Source organism: Mytilus edulis, chromosome 9, assembly GCF_963676685.1.
Source record: "Mytilus edulis chromosome 9, xbMytEdul2.2, whole genome shotgun sequence".
NCBI lineage: Eukaryota > Metazoa > Mollusca > Bivalvia > Mytilida > Mytilidae > Mytilus > Mytilus edulis.
In genome coordinates this window covers 14,447,426-14,465,316 of record NC_092352.1, presented here as the reverse complement: position 1 = coordinate 14,465,316, position 17,891 = coordinate 14,447,426, and the positions used below count along the sequence as shown (strand labels likewise).

General features: G+C 31.4%; 2 protein-coding genes across 2 annotated transcripts in view; one reads left to right on the top strand and one right to left on the bottom strand.

Moving 5' to 3' along the window:
* Positions 1-4,295, top strand: part of LOC139489540 (active regulator of SIRT1-like) — a 33,925-nt gene extending 29,630 nt beyond the window's left edge. The window contains exons 3-4 of the mRNA XM_071276053.1: positions 1,605-1,699; positions 4,138-4,295. Of these exons, the coding sequence (XP_071132154.1) occupies positions 1,605-1,699; positions 4,138-4,263 (221 nt within the window). The 3' untranslated portion in view covers positions 4,264-4,295. The remainder of the gene's footprint in view (positions 1-1,604; positions 1,700-4,137) is intronic.
* A 7,199-nt stretch (positions 4,296-11,494) lies between these two features.
* Positions 11,495-17,891, bottom strand: part of LOC139487684 (COP9 signalosome complex subunit 3-like) — a 29,406-nt gene continuing 23,009 nt past the window's right edge. The window contains exons 11-15 of the mRNA XM_071272654.1: positions 16,038-16,109; positions 15,420-15,506; positions 13,594-13,707; positions 13,203-13,283; positions 11,495-11,739 (exon numbers count right to left, since the gene is read on the bottom strand). Of these exons, the coding sequence (XP_071128755.1) occupies positions 11,680-11,739; positions 13,203-13,283; positions 13,594-13,707; positions 15,420-15,506; positions 16,038-16,109 (414 nt within the window). The 3' untranslated portion in view covers positions 11,495-11,679. The remainder of the gene's footprint in view (positions 11,740-13,202; positions 13,284-13,593; positions 13,708-15,419; positions 15,507-16,037; positions 16,110-17,891) is intronic.

Genomic DNA, 17,891 nt, shown 5'->3' with positions numbered 1-17,891 from the left:
TTACAGATTTTTTTTGTTCACTTTATTATATATATATAGATTACATCACTGCTTTCAGATTGTGCTTGTTGGGTAAATCAATCTCATCAGATTTTTGGGGATAACATAGCTGTTGATTGAAAAGTTCTTGGAATCTAATAGATACAGCTAGTTTTAACAGCAAGAGTTGAGAGGAAAATTGTTGCCAAATAACTAAATTGGCTTTTAATCTTGTATGTTTTATGACAGCTGAGTCTCCATAGATAAAACTCATATAGATACTAGAAAATGATAAATTGATTGGTATATATAAATGATAAATGGTTTATAAAGAGAGAACATTTTAGCAAGCATGAAGCATTCAGACATATTTGTTCTTTGTATTTGTTGGCGAATTTATCATTTTAACAAAATTGAAAGCAAATTATTAATAACAATTACATGTATAGGCAAATGCACTGAAGTGGTAATTTATGGAATTTGTAATATATGAACCTGCCACTTATACAATAACATAAATGAATTTTTTGAAAAGAAAATCATTTTTCATGTCAATATTGCAAGTTTGTACAGCACATTGATAAAGACTTTCTACTGTTTATTGTTTTTAATATCAATAAGTAGAATGGTATCACCATATTGAATATTGCTGAAGGTTAACCAACTAAATGTGTAAACTTAAATTTAGTTAAACTTATGTAATATGTGGTTAACTCTACTTGGTCTATCAATGGTATGCCATAACTGATTGTTGCTAGCTAGACTGGAGAACTAAATAAATGTTGTTCATTTTACATGCACATTTTGTGTTATTCAATATCCATTCAATATTTGAACCTTCATTTCTAAATTTTTTAGGCCATTTTATTTTATATATTTTTTTGCCAATTACTCTCTATTCTTTATATTTTAGCACCTCATTATACTCTATTTTTTATTTTTTTCTAATCTAAATATATTTTGGCCATGATATCTATTTTGCGAACCCTGATCCACACCCTTTTCTTTGAAATTCATCACAGTCCTCGAAATAAGCAGAGGACCCACAGAACATGTCCTGTAAAAATATATTCGGTCATGTAGACTTTTGTTAATTTTGTAATACATTCCTGAGAAAAATTTGAAGAATCATCAATTTGGTCCTGTGAATGCCAAATCCCAGTTTCTATGTCTGTCATCAAATACTTCACAGATAGATAAAAAAAAAAAAATGAAATAAGCTCCAGTGTCAACTTAAAAGCCCTTACTCAACTCATAGCTTTAATATTATTGGTCTGAAATGTGTTTTAGTTCATGAAAACCTATATGGTCATCATTGTATACAAAAGTAATAAGTATTGCTTATTTTGTTTCGTTTGACTCCTGTTATAAAATGTTTCAAGCATAATTAACTTACAAGATGTCATTCCTCTTTCTCTTATGTTTTTGACCCACTTTTATTGAGAAAAAAAATCTTACTTGGAATTAGTTTGAATTTTATTGTCTTCATAACTGAAATCATATCATTGCAATTACTGTATGGAAAAATCTGTGTTCATTAAATCTGTCTTTTGTATGGTTTCAATTGCTAAAACCTCAAATTTCTAATGAGAAATGATATAACTTCCATTATTTTTGCTTTACAGTAAACAGACAGACTGAAGATAGAACAGAAAAAAGCATAGAGTTTTTACAAAAGTTATCAAAGTTTAACAAAACAGATAGCCAAACAACTAAAACCGTAAGTATAGATGTCATTCCTTCTGCCAAAGATACAGGTTTAACATTGATTAGTTTCTATTATTTATACAACTTTGTACTGAAAATCACCTCTATACCTCAATATCAGTAGTCCATTTTCATATTGCTGACTGTTAACTCCAGAATTGATCATTTTTCAACAGGTAATATCTGCTCTGTGGTAAGACATCCTGGTATTCAGTCAAGCAGGAGCAATGCAAATAAGTAAATTCAAGATTTTAATATGTACAATTTTGAGGAAAAGATAAGTGTTGATGCTTTCTACACATGACTAATTCATCAGAAAATAGTTAATTTCCCCCAAATTGCACCGATCATATATTTGATTTTACTTTTTTTGGTTGCTCATAATTGACTGAGTACCAGGATGTCCTATCACAGAGTAGGTGACCTGTTGAATAATTGTAGAACCTGGAGTCAAAAGTCGATAATATATTAAATGGTCTATTGAATAGGAAAAGCATAGCAATAAGTCCAGGGACTGTTCTTTAGCCAGCCAGAATTACAAATAAACCATATCTGACAACACAGAAAGTAAAATGAACTTGCAAGGTGTTTTAAAGCAAGGTCATCTGTCAAGATACTCTGATCAGTAGTATTCATTTGTTTATATGGTACTGTAATCATTACATGCTTCTTTGTGCAGTAATTATCGCTCATCACAATAGTAATAGTCTTTTTATGTTTTTAATATCTGTAAGCTTTGTAACCATTAATCCTATGGGACCTTTATCCTAAACGATTTCTTACTCAGTAGAATTGCTTGTCATCATGTTTAGTTGATTCATACTCAGTGCCATAATGTTTATGGAAGTTATTAGAGGTTGACCATTTTTGGCTAGGTATAATTAACTGAGATTTAACTGTTAGAGTTGCTCTCCACCTATTGCAACTTATTAAAAATTCTGACCAAATTGCATTTATCATTGCGCTTCATACTCAATAAAATAGCTTCTCACTTTTTGTATTTGATCATACTTTTAACCTATTTTGTGAAAGTTATTGTATTTCAATTATTTCTATATGCCTGTCGAAATAGAATGAAATTCAAAACAGTGTGGCTGTGGCCATTGATTGACACATTAAATTCATCCATTGACTGGGACAATTTACGTGAACGTTTGTCTGTAACGACTCGCAGAATATCCATCAACACTTTGTAAAATTATTTTTGCTCTAAGGATAAAGGCTCTTATCCTATCTTATCCTATCTTATTTTGTTGATTGATTTACATAATTGCTTGAGTTGGATTGACGATCAGATAAAGAAAAGAGATTTTTTAATTGTAATTTACTACCTCTAGTTTACCCCATTGGATCAAATTACTTCAAACTTATCTCTGGTATTGGGATTGAAGACAAGCTTTAGAATTTGAATTTGGTACTTCATTGCATTGTCATTGGAACATTGAACAATATTTTTTGACTTAATATCTATATGCCTTAAAGTAATCTCATGTTTTCTTCAAGGCCATTTATTGGCTTTTGATTACAGTAAACGCCTTCTAAAGTTTCATTTTATTCTTACAAAAATTTCAATTTGTATGTGTAGAAGCTTTCATACTTGGTGAAATTGTCGTCATATGAGGTTATCAATGACCATAAATGTACCTTAATTTAGATTTGATGACTTTTGCAGGAGTTCTGGCATTTTTTTTGGTTCAATAATTGCATGAAAGCACTTAATTATGAATAATTTGGATGTGATGTTTTATGAGTATGGAGACTGATATTCTGGTAATAAATTCATCATACATTCAATAATCAGTGTTTAGGGAATATATTTAAATGTTGCATCATGCTCTTTGTGTCTGGCATTGTTCTACAGTCTGCTCTTGAGAGATTAATATCGCACAGTTATATAGTGGCAAGGTCAATTCTCTTAGATCGCATAATCTTGTATTAGTTACTAGGAATTTTACAGATATAATACTACAAAAGTTCTATGCTTTGACAAACAAACGTCATAATAAATAAAAATAAATATGACCGACATGAACCAACAAGAACCAACAACAACTAATTACTGGCTACTACCTTGGGACAGGCACATTAAGGTTGTGGTGTGGTAAAAATTGTTTTATAGCTTCAATCCTGCTCCTAACCTTGGTTAACACAACAAAAGAAGCAGAGGTGGATTGAGGGGGGAAAAATTTTGGTTGGTTATATAGGTAATCACTGAAGCATGACAGGAGCGGGCCCCCTCTTAAGCAGTCAGTGGGCCCCACTTATGAAAATTTCAGAATCCGCCACTGATAAAAATTGTAAAAATCACTTACAAATGGCTGAGCTCAAAAGATTGGTGAGACAATATTTCTACACTGGGAAAAGAAGGTTGATTAGCCTTTCAATCCAGATAATTAATTAACCCTGAAGAGTCCTCACTATATGTAATGTCATACTGTATTGCTTTTTTAGATTTTGAAGTACAACAAAGGAAGATTATCCAAAAATGATGAAAAGATGGAACCTGTAGATAATTCCACTGTATTTTCTAACACAGACTTTGACAAATTTGAAGATGAATATGATTTTTTCTCATGATGATAATAAAATAATTAAAAATAAAACCAAAATGTTTTGATGGTACAGAAACAACAGATTCATATCAAACAATCTTCCAAGACATCTTACCAATTTATCCATTATTCAATATTAATTGGTAAGATGGAGCCTAGAATCTAGTGGCTAAAATATTGCATGCATATAAGGATTAAAACATCTTAATGTGATATAAAATTAATTATGCTTTGAACTAGAGCCACCTGAGCCTGATTTTAACAAGCTAGTTTCTAAGGTGACACTTTGCAGGAAATGGAATTTTCAAGTCAACAAGATTGCTCTTACTGCTAATTTCCTAAATGAAGAACCCATTACATTTCGTACAAGAAACAATTACATTAGAAAGAGAGCAACATGGCGGTTTTAAAAAATTATTTATAGATACACACTAAACTGAACAATTTGCTGAATACTCTTCAAAATTTAATATGTTGGCATTGCACAAGGTCAGGTTTTTCTCTGACTGTTTAGGTAGCACTCCACAGTTAGGTGTGTAGTTTCGTATTTTGGCCCCTGTGGATTTTTCAAATATAAGAGCTAGTGTGCAATAAAATTCATTTTTGGATAGCTGAGTATTTAAATAGCCTTCGTATTGGGTTTATATGAACATCAAGATCATATAATGTATGTAATATAGGCTGTTTTCTGTATGACAGTCTGTATTTGTATGTCCATACCATGCATTGGTCTGGCAATTATTGTAATGTTTTTTTCCAACTTTTTGTCGCACAAACTTTGTGATTAGATTTTACGAAAAAATGAGGCGAAAGACACCCATTTTTTATTTGATCATTTAGGAAGATTTATGATAACAGTTCTGAACAGGTATCACTCAAAGGTATTGAAATTCTAGTTTGATCCAAATTTTGGGGATATGTGACATGTTTACCCCCCTTTTTGCAATATTTTATGGCAAATAAATACAGAATGTTGCCATGGATACACATAAAAGGAATTATTTTTCACCCTGTTAACTTTTGAAAATCAAATCTATGGAAGATACTGATTACATACATATGCACATATACAACCCAAACAGTTAGGTTAATGTATTAAAAATCCAGGAATAGGAGATGATAAAACATTTTGTGGCTCATTTTTAATTTTATTTTCTAACTGTGGAGTGCTACCTTATGACGTCTTTACACTTAATCCATTGCATGTTGGATATGTACTAGTTGATAATTTAGTCTTAGATGCATGATTTTTTTTATTAGTTGTAAGTAGCTTTGAACTAGATATCAGTGACTGCGAGTACTCTCAGATCTGTACTAAGTGTCTTTTTGTTGTAGAGATATACAAGTACCCAGCCACATCCACAATGTGTAGTATTTGTATTTGTATCCATCTGATGAGTTAAGCCTTTTTCAACTGATTTTTATAGTTCGTTCTTATGTTGTACTGTTACACCACTTTCCCAGGAAAGGGGGGATGGTTGGAGTCCCGCTAAAATGTTTTTTACCAACTACATTCTGTATGTTTGTGCCTGTCCCAAGTCAGGAGCCTGTAATTTAGTGGTTGTCGTTTGTTTATGTGTTACATATTTGTTTTTGTTCATTTTTATGCGCCCGTTTAAGGGACATATTATTGTATACTGTTGTCTGTCTGTCGTCAACATGTCAGACATTAACTCAAAAATGCTTTACAGTGAGTTGACTGTTAGTGTTGCTCTCCACCAATTGCAACTCATTCAAAATTTTGAATTAGGGGCCAAAAAAGGGCCCAAATAAGCATTATTCTTGGTTTTCGCACAATAACTTTAGTTTAAGTAAATAGAAATCAATGAAATTTAAACACAATGTTAATGACTACAAAAGGAAGGTTGGTATTGATTTTGGGAGTTTAGGTCCCAACAGTTTAGGAATTAGGGGCCAAAAAGGGACCCAAATAAGCATTTTTCTTGGTTTTCGCACCATAACGTTAGTATAAGTAAATAGAAATCTATGAAATTTAAACACAAGGTTTATGACCATAAAAGGAAGGTTGGTATTGATTTTGGGAGTTTTGGTCCCAACATAATAAGGGGCCCAAAGGGTCCAAAATTAAACTTTGTTTGATTTCATCAAAATTGAATAATTGGGGTTCTTTGATATGCCGAATCTAACTGTCATGACTGTGTATGTAGATTCTTAACTTTTGGTCCCGTTTTCAAATTGGTCTACATTAAGGTCCAAAGGGTCCAAAATTAAACTTAGTTTGATTTTGACAAAAAATGAATCAGTTAGGTTCTTTGATATGCTGAATCTAAAAATGTACTTAGATTCTTGATTATAGGCCCAGTTTTCAAGTTGGTCCAAATCGGGGTCCAAAATTAAACTTTGTTTGATTTCATCAAAAATTGAATAAATGGGGTTCTTTGATATACCAAATCTAACTGTGTATGTATATTCTTCATTTTTGGTCCTGTCTTCAAATTGGTCTACACTAAAGTCCAAAGGGTCCAAAATTAAACTTAGTCTGATTTTAACAAAAATTGAAATCTTGGGGTTCTTTGATATGCTGAATCCAAAAATGTACTTAGATTTTTTATTATGGGCCCAGTTTTCAAGTTGGTCCAAATCAGGATCTAAAATTATTATATTAAGTATTGTGCAATAGCAAGTCTTTTCAATTGCACAGTATTGCGCAATGGCAAGAAATATCTAATTGCACAATATTGTGAAATAGCAAATTTTTTTTTAATTAGAGTTATCTTTCTTTGTCCAGAATAGTAAGCAAGAAATATCTAATTGCAAAATATTGTGCAATAGCAAGATTTTTTTTTAATTGGAGTTATCTTTCTTTGTCCAGAACCAACTTAAATCTTTGTTATATACAATATACAATGTATATTCACTTTTTACTGCCAACTGATAAATTAAAATAATCTTTACCATTCAGTGATAACAAGCAGTTTTTTTACATCTTAATATTTTATGATGTATTTAAATGAGTAGTTATTGTTGCAAACTCCATTAGAAATTTTAATTGAGATTAGTTTTGGAATAAGGGAAAGGGGGATGTGATTAAAAAAATTGGGTTCAATTTTTCTCATTTGAAATTTCATAAATAAAAAAGAAAATTTCTTCAAACATTTTTTTGAGAGGATTAATATTCAACAGCATAGTGAATTGCTCTAAGAGAAAACAAAAATTTTAAGTTCATTAGAACACATTCATTCTGTGTCAGAAACCAATGCTGTGTCAACTATTTAATCACAATCCAAATTTAGAGCTGAATCCAGCTTGAATGTTGTGTCCATACTTGCCCCAACCGTTCAGGGTTCAACCTCTGCGGTCGTATAAAGCTACGCCCTGCGGAGCATCTGGTTTATATTTACTGTTATATATACATAATCATATTAGATCCTATAGCTTATGATGCGGAATATTAAGTTAAGATTCAAAGTTGCCATTCTAGTTACAATGCTATTAAATCTTGTTGAAATTTGAAAGGGTGCTTGGCTTTGCAGTACTTTTGTTTGTTCAGGAAAAAAGCCTTAAAACAGGTAATAAACTGCATTGGTGTATTGTGACCAAGTGTCTGGCCCATTTTGCCACTTAGGCATTAGGAATAAGAAATTTGTTGACTGGTCATATCATATAACGTTTGTGTCTTATTACTGGTATATCTCTTTTTCTAATCTCTACTATATTCACACTTCTGTTTAGTCTAATGCAAAACATGCTGAAATTATGAGATTTTATGTTGCAAATTTGAAGGTTGTCTTATACGCTGATATCCTATAATCTGCAGCATTTTGTTCTGAGTAACAAAAGAAATTATTCAGACTCTGTCGCAGGGAGATGGACAAAGGGATAGTGATCCGGCAGTGGCATTAGCTTACCTCTTTAAAAAAGCTTGATATTTCCGAAGGTAGAAGACCTTGATCCTTCATACTTTGTATGTAGATGCCTTATGTTATGAAGTTTCCGTCTGTCATATGTCCATAATGTCCTCATTTACATGGTTCAGTGACTATATCTCTCTTATTATAAGTAATAGAATAACTATATTTGGTATGTGTGTACCTTGTAAGAGGGTGGTAATGGGGGTACCTCCATGACAAATCAGGGTAAAAATTCTTGCCAAAAGCATTAACCGTAACTTTTTATGCATGACGATAAAATGTACACTTTCTTTTAGATGATAATAAAATTGACTGATTTTGACGAATAATGATAAGGATAGTTTGACGAATCACGGTAAAAATTTAATCAATTTGACGCTAACGGTATCTGAAAATGACAGTTTGACACCTGATGGTAAAGGGCATTACTACCCTCTTGCAAGGTCCTCATGCCTGTTAATCTGTTTTCACTTGACCTTAACATCCTTTCATGGATAGGTGAACAAGGTTAAGTTTAAGTTTAAAGTTTAAGGTTTTTGTGGTTAAATCCATAGCTCAGATATTATAAGCAATTGGTCTATATTTGGTGTAGGGAATGATTGTTAGGTGTACATGTCCAACTTGCAGGTGTTGTCTGTCCTTGACCTCATTTTCATTGTTTAGTGGTTATAGTAAAGTTTTTGTTTTGGTTTGGTTTTCTTATACTGTATGCAATAGGTCTACTATATTTGATGCATGGAAGGACTGTAAGGTGTGCATGTCCAACTGGTAGGTGTTATCTGTCCTTGACCTCATTTTCATTTGTTCAGTGGTTATAGTAAAGTTTTTATACGACCGCAAAAATTGAAAATTTTTCGGTCGTATATTGCTATCACATTGGCGTCATCGTCTGAGTCGTCCGAATACTATTAGTTTTCGCACTCTAACTTTAGTAAAAGTGAATAGAAATCTATGAAATTTTAACACAAGGTTTATGACCACAAAAGGAAGGTTGGGATTGATTTTGAGAGTTTTGGTCCCAACATTTTAGGAATAAGGGGCCAAAAAGGGCCCAAATAAGCATTTTCTTGGTTTTCGCACTATAACTTTAGTTTAAGTGTCAAGAAATCTATGAAATTTTGACACAAGGTTTATGACGACAAAAGAAAGGTTGGGATTGATTTTGGGAGTTTTAATTCCTACAGTTTAGGAATTAGGGGCCAAAAAAGGGCCCAAATAAGCATTATTCTTGGTTTTCGCACAATAAATTTAGTTTAAGTAAATAGAAATTAATGAAATTTAAACACAAGGTTTATGACCACAAAAGGAAGGTTAGGATTGATTTTGGGAGTTGAGGTCCCAAAAGTTTAGGAATAAGGGGCCAAAAAGGGGCCCTAATAAGCATTTTTCTTGGTTTTCGCACCATAACATAGGAATAAGGGGCCCAAAGGGTCCAAAATTAAACTTTGTTTGATTTCATCAAAAATTGAATAATTGGGGTTCTTTGATATGCCGAATCTAACTGTGTATGTAGATTCTTAATTTTTGGTCCTGTTTTCAAATTGGTCTACATCAAAGTCCAAAGGGTCCAAAATTTAACTTAGTTTGATTTTAACAAAAATTGAATACTTAGATTTTTGATTATGGGCCCAGTTTTCAAGTTGATCCAAAATTATTATATTAAGTATTGTGCAATAGCAAGAAATTTTCAATTGCATAGTACTCAGCAATAGCAAGACATCTTCAATTGCACAGTATTGTGCAATAGCAAGAAATTTTCAATTGCACAATATTGCGCAATAGCAAGAAATCTTCAATTGCACAGTATTGTGCAATAGCAATTATTTTCAATTGCACAGCATTGCACAATAGCAAGAAATATGTAATTGCACAATATTGTGCAATAGCAAGAAATTTCAATTGGAGTTATCTTTCTTTGTCCAGAATAGTAGTTGAATCAACTTAAATCATTGTTTTATACAATATACAATGTATATTCACTTTTACTACCAACTGATAAATTAAAACAATCTTTACCATTCAGTGATAACAAGCACTTTTTTTTACATTTTAATAATTTATGATGTATTTAAATGAGTAGTTATTGTTGCAAACTCCATTAGAAATTTGAATTGAAATCGGTTTTGGAATAAAGGAAAGGGGGATGTGAAAAAAAAATTGGGGAGGGGGGGGGGGTCAATTTTTCTCATTTCAGATTTCATAAATAAAAAGAAAATTTCTTCAAACATTTTTTTGAGAGGATTAATATTCAACAGCATAGTGAATTGCTCAAAGGCAAAACAAATTTAAGTGTATAAGACCACATTCATTCTGTGTCAACTATTTAATCACAATCCAAATTTAGAGCTGAATCCAGCTTGAATGTTGTGTCCATACTTGCCCCAACCGTTCAGGGTTCAACCTCTGCGGAGCATCTGGTTGTATTTTGGTTTGTTTTTCTAATACTGTATGCAATATATCTACTGTATTTGTTGTATATGATTTTAAGGTGAATATGTCCATCTGGCAGGTGTCATCTGACCTTGAACTCATAAACATGGTTCAGTGGTTTAAGTAAGTTTTTGTGTTTTGGTCTTGTTCTTATACTGAACACAATAGGTCAAGTGTATTTGGTATATGAAAATATTTTTTGATACACATTTCAGTCTGTCATGTTTAATTTCACCTTAACCTGGTTTTTACTACTCGATGTCAAATTTTGATTTTTTTGGTCTGTTTTTCTTATACTTTTAACAATAGATCTACTATATTTGGGGTGTTTGGAATGATTGTAAGTTGTATGTGTCTGTCTAGGAATTATCATCTGACCACGACTTCATTTTCATGGTTCTTTGTCAATCTTAAGTTTTCCTGGTTTTGTTTGTTTCTAAGAAGTATGTTATGATTGTAAGGTGAACATGTCAGTCTGGCAGGGTTCATCTGACCTTGGCCTTAATTTCATGGTTCATTAATCAATGTTAAGTTTTCCTGGGTAAGTTGGTTTCTTGGATGAGCAATTGGTCAACTACTGTAAATTCAGAAATTGTTGCGTGCATTTATCATTGCAATTTTGTTATTTTAGACTTAAATGCCATTTTTATTTTTACGATTTTGAGAAAAATCCTGTTTAATTCATATAAAACATTTCAAAATGCGAGTTAAAATTATTGCGTTTACAACTCTGTCGCATTATTCGAAATAATAAAAACCTCGCATTAATTTTTGAATTTACAGTATATTTAAAGTATTTTTGGTGTATGGAATGATTGTAAGGTGTATTTCCAGTTTTGTTTATCTGACCTTGACTTCATTTTCTGTATCATGTGAAGTGTATGATAGTTGTAGTAAAGCTTTATATTTAAGACTTTCAACATCATATCAATGGTTAGTAAACAAGGCAAGACATTTCAGCATGTGCACTCTGGTTATATATAACTTTATTGACTGCAATTTTCTTTAATTAATTTTATGGTAATACAAATATTCCAATGGCATCAGTGTCACTATCACAGTTCACAAAAATCTCCTGTGTTTAAATGTTCAAATAAGATCCAGCACTTTGTAAAGTTATTGCCACACTTAAGCTATCATCAATATCCCTGTATTTTAGAGGAGCTGCCTGGCAGGTCGTCATCATGGCTTGATGAACTCTGAAATATAACAACAAACTATGTTACTAAATGTATATACATAACTCAACATGACCTTAAAAATTAACATAGGTTGTCATCATTGCTTGGTGAACTCTGAAATGTGACAACAACTAAAGTACTAAATCATTAAAATGTAAGCACAAAACTCAACAGGTGTCAATGTGGAAGCCTCTATAAACACATTTTGAAAATATGAAAATTGTTCCTGATAACCTTTTGGATGAGAGTCACTTGATTGAAAATCTGTTTTTTAATTCCCATTGAAAAAAGTGTATGAATAGAATAATATGTTTTCTAGATATAACATTCAGAGAAATATGAGTCAGCTTAACTGAAAAGTCACATATATTTTTTCATTTAAGCCATATTAATATAAATTTCTTTTTAAGTGTCCATGAAACTGGTATCTACTGAAGCATACTTGCACATCATCACACTCAAATTTACTATAATAAACAACATTACACAATATTATGACAGAAAGATCTGTACCAAGGCTTCCAAAACGGTCATATATTTCGGACAATTGTATAATTTCCGGTAAAAGTCTGGCATGGTAAAGCATGAAATGGTCATATACTTTTTAGTTTTCAAGGCTTTCTTGTGAGACAGTCATTTTAACATAAATCGCGATCTTTTTGACCCAACCTTTTGCCTTTAACAGCCACATATTTCCAGTCATAAAAGTGAAATTACTATCAAAACAACACCTACTTCAATACTTTCTAACTTTAATCAAGGCTAATAGTTGTTGGGCAGCTAAAATCTACCTGTTCAGGTGACAGGTAAACTATTTTCAGTACCGGACATCGTATAAATTGATCCGCCTATTCACAATTATTTTGTTACATTTCAGCGGTTTGACATAAAATTGTATCTAATTGATTTATTCCAAAAGATTAAATTTATAAGAAATACGTTATAAACATAATTTGATGAAAAATTTAAAAAGTTTTAAATGAAAAATCGTCAGAACTACATAGTATGAACTAGAACATGTGTGCGCATGTGCGCAGGTGGGAAATTTAATTATGCATCCTACATTTCTTCAAAAACGTTAAAATTATCATTGATACCTGTATCTAACATTTATTTCAAGTGTTTTGTTGAAGAAATAATGTGGAAAGAGCTTCTTTCCCAGTCGTGCTTTGTAAACATACACGGATTTTACATATCCGTTTCTGGTCCATGTTTTACCATTGTCAAGTCAACATCTGGTTTTAGAAAAATGTGATTTTCAAAACGAAAGTAAAGTTTTTGACAATGGCATTTTTCACAAATAAAGAGTATAAGGCAGCCAGATATATAAATGTCAATAATTGGGATGGCCATCTGATTACAATAATTGCCTTTAGTGACTTAGTCGTAAGGGATTAAAATCAGGATCAGATATAAAATGTCCGGCTGGCTCAAATATTTTTTGGAAGCCCTGATCTGGACTGTAGTTACATATGTGTTACCTTTTGTACAAATTGAGGATTTACTGCTATTTCTCTATCCATTTCCTTCAACTTTTCATCTAACTGGATACATTTTTGCATCTACAAAGAAAAAGTATATCTAGCTGGAAAAAGAAATTTTGATTGTATAATGGTCAATTTCTTTGATCAAATTGAAATAAAGACTACTCATAATTATTTTTAATGGATGATTGATATGTTTTTCTTTAAATAAAAGTGGATATTCAAAGCATCATTTATTTACACAATACTACTTGTGTTGATGTATGCAAAAATAATTCAAATGAGAAACCTTTTCCTTTGACCTATACAGTTTAATTTCATGCATAAAGCCTCCTTTCCTGCCACCTTTCAAATTTTCATCAAAATCTTATCAAGATTAGGTTTTTACCTCTTTGTCTAATTGCTGTAACATTGCTGCACTTTTATATTGTTCAGGGTTGTCATGAAAACGAACCATTCCATCTTTTTGATTTATCGTGGCATATATTTCTCCATCTTCAATCTAAAGAGTCAAAATCAAAAAAATTATGATATACATATAGCAAATTTTATTAGATGATTAAATACGGTACATAAAATTTTGATATTTATTTTCATTTTAAAAAATTGAAAAAAATCTTCCTCATAAAATCTGTTAAAATTTTATTGATCATTTTCATTTTATAGTATTTATTCATGCAGCAATATTATAGTTATACCTGCTTAAATTTCACAATTACCCATGTTGAAATCTAACTAGATGTCTTTTGAGTATTTGTGTAATTTGGTTGCTTTCTCATTGACTCACATCTTCTTTAAATCATGCCTCAAATATCCATTAAAGTACTATTTTTCCTCAATCCACAAATATAAACAAATCAACAGTAAACAATGTTAATGGTGATATCAACAAAAAAAATGCTTTTGAAAAATTTAATTTCTAAATCTGTTATAATGACATAATCAAGGAGCAGATTGCTCTGAGGGATACGATTGCCATTGTTTTCATTGATACATGTATTAAATTAGTATTATTTTCAAAAATAATTCAACTGCACATGTAAAATGCTAGTAAAATGTAATTTACGTAATCTGAAAAGTTATTCAACTTTAAAAATAGCCAATCCTCGATACAAGTGTATGAACAAAGTGTTTTATTATTGTACTATCAATTCCAAGTTTACTTTCCACAGCAGTCACTAAGAGTGAGAGAAGGTATTTCACTTCGTACCTTATCACCTATTTTCCTACGTGAATTCTAGGTGGATCCCCATTCCTAACGCTTTAAATATTTAATTTCCTTGGGTCAGTGGGCATGAATCCTTTCCGTACACATCCCTCTGTTTAAATTGCGATCAGTTTTAATATAATACAATGTCTATCGACAGAACCAATTAATTTTTCTCGACGCATCGTCGTTTGACGAAAGTTACTTACAGAAGGGAGACAACCCAAAGCGATAATATGGAAGACTCCATTTTTGCTGAAGGGGTGTTCTAGTTACACCTTTACATTGTGGACTACATTTATCTTAATTTAAATGATGCATATGATTTAAAATTATGCAACAACAATAACCCTCAATAGCAGACAGACATAGAAAGGATCTTGTGAGTTTCAAATTAATCAATGGAGTGGGGAATCCAGAGAAACCATTCAATCTGATACCCCTTCAAGTCAAGAAAACTATACGCATGCACATACTAACTTAAACAAACCCTAGACTTGTGATTTGTAGCAAGGATGTAAATTAAATGTTAATTAAACGACCTCCATTTCTTTATGGAAGTACAATATTAAATATCAGTTTCATAACGGTGACATATAAGAAAACTCCACTTCAGTTCTTATATGACAGAAATAGATTTATCGATCAGAATTCAGAGAACTCTTGCATGTTATCAAAACTGGAGAATTCCCTCTGACGTGTTTCTAAATCTATAAAAACACTAAATATAAATACTGCTAAATTCTGATTTTCTGTGTTGTTAAAAACACGCACACAAGTCAAGGGAAATATGAAAACATGAAGATTATGAGAAGAACATTATAGGACAGTTGTTTAATTCAATCCTTTTGTTTTTTATACCATTTAAAGCATGACAATCTCAAGAATCTAAGATGTTCTTTGATGTTTAGAATAAAACTGTTGACGTGAGAGCATGGCCCTGAGTCAATGGTATAAGTCTACAGATTGCTTAAAAGAAATCGTATACCAAAAATATACTGACTCACCATGTGTAAAACATATTTCTCTGCTTCCTTGGGACCAGATAGCTGTACCCTACTAGCCATATCAGACAGGGATAGAGTCAAGAATGTCTGAAATAATACATACAATTGATTAAATATATTTTGAGAAGTTTTGGACTGTAACTTCATTATTTTAGGTGATAAAATTAACAATAAGGAGCCAGTTATTCAGTTGTTGTTGTTTGTTTATGAGTTACATATTTGTTTTTTCGTTTTTTATATAAATAAGGCCGTTAGTTTTCTCGTTTGATTTGTTTTACATTGTCATTTCAGGGCCTTTTATAACTGACTATGCTGTTTGGGATTTGCTCATTGTTGAAGGCCGTACAGTGACCTATAGATGATAATTTCTGTGTCATTTTGGTCTCTTGTGGACAGTTGTCTCATTGGCAATCATACCACATCTTCTTTTTTATATAATAAGTTTTATCAATAACAAAAAGTTTCACGGACTTTCCACTTCTAGAACAGAAATCTATATTTAAGTCATTTTCTTTTTTTTATCTAAAGAACAATCTTCAAAGTTGATTGTGCACTCAAATGAATATCTATTTAATACCATCTACCATAATAAGTCTAAAATATAACAATAACACAAACCTTTGTAAGTCTCTGTATATTTTTCTTGTATAATGATGTAAGACACTGCTTTACTAGTCCCATGTTACTGTCCTGTTAAAATACAACATTAGTTTTTAATAATAAAAACCCTGAATAATGGTATGAAAAATATTAAAAGTTCCATTAATTTACACAAGCTTAAAGGGAAAATTCGCGATTTTTTACTTATGGTTTAAATATGTTCATTATGACATAATATATATATTCACAAAGTTTTATCGCTATAATTGCAGTAATAAAGGAGAAATTCAATAATCAATGAAAAAATATTAACAACTTCCTGTAGGTCGTGACGTTTTCTCCTGGTTTTTGCATGCCGGGATTTAAAATACAGTCATTAAAAGTCTTGGTTTTTAATCATATTTTAACATAATCGTAAGCGTGTTGATGACTTCTGCTTTATCTAATAACCAGCCAATAATAAGAAGATAAAACGCACAGACGTGCAATTGAACATATTCATGAGATAAATTTTCTATGTTAAACGTATATATTCAAATTAATTTTTTAGACAACACAAAATGTTATAAATTTATTTTTAATTAATGCATTTTCGGACTGATAAGGTGAACAAATTAAAGTACAATAATCTGTAAAGACAATATGTTGGTGTACTCTTATTGACCTTTTACTGTCTCTGCTATGACTAGATTTATACGATGTGTGTATTCACGGTTCTGTGGCAAAATTCGTAGATGGCTTGTTAAAAGGTAAATTGTTATTTGCACTTTGGTATCGTGTTAACCACGCCTCTAGGGCACACCTTGCCAGATGTGACTGTCTATTCGGATCAGTGGATTAAAAAACAAGGGAGCATTTAATACACACATTTAAAATACATATTCAAGTTGGTGACAAATGAAAATAGATCGCCTTGGAATTATTTATTTATATTTGGTGCTATTATTTATTTGAATTCAAATAAATTAATTTACTAAGAAATAAACAATTTTCGGTTAAAGACGGGAAACTTAATTCATGTGTCAGAACGAAATGATATACACCTTGATTTATGTCTCATAAAAAAGGGGAACTTAGAAATTAGAAATTAGAAATAGCTTTTTGATTGTCTTTATTAGGCAAAAAAATGTACGAGAATTATTACATTTAGACTTTTGAAACCCATGTATTAATTAATATCTGAAACTATTTGAAGATAACTCTACCGAAGCGGAATATAATACGTACAAATAAAGAAAAACTACTGTTGTTTTTTAATCTTTGCACATTAATGATTAATTATTGTTATCAATAATATTGTTCGTTTAATTACTTAATTAGTACCTAAAATATGTCTACCGCTTGGCATTAAATCTCGGTGTGGTAGGAAACGATTATTACATATAGATTATATTATTTGGATGAGGATTTGAGCTAGTCTATAAAAACACATTATTTAGTTTACATACATTCGAGACCAAATACAGTTGTTGTAATAAAACTTATATTTTAGTCATGCATAACTGATATTGACGAAATTAGAATAGTTCGTCCCTACATCGTTGTTCTTGAAACAATCATTATTAGTATACATGCAAGTTTCCCGACGTATAAGCGCCATTGAGGATGAGCTCCAGAGAAAGCAGACTAGTAGCGTTTCGTTAGTTTGTTTGTTGGGAAAGGAAATGCAACCAGTTGTACAAATAATCGACAGAATAACCATACAAGCATATATAGTCAACACAACCAGAAAGAGTTCCAATCGTTGGACGGGGAATATGAAGGCTTCCAAGAATGAACAAGTGACATGTCTAACTCTGAACAGTTAGAAAACAGACTATCAACATCGACCGCTTGTTCTTGATATTTGAAACTGCATGCATATATACGTAT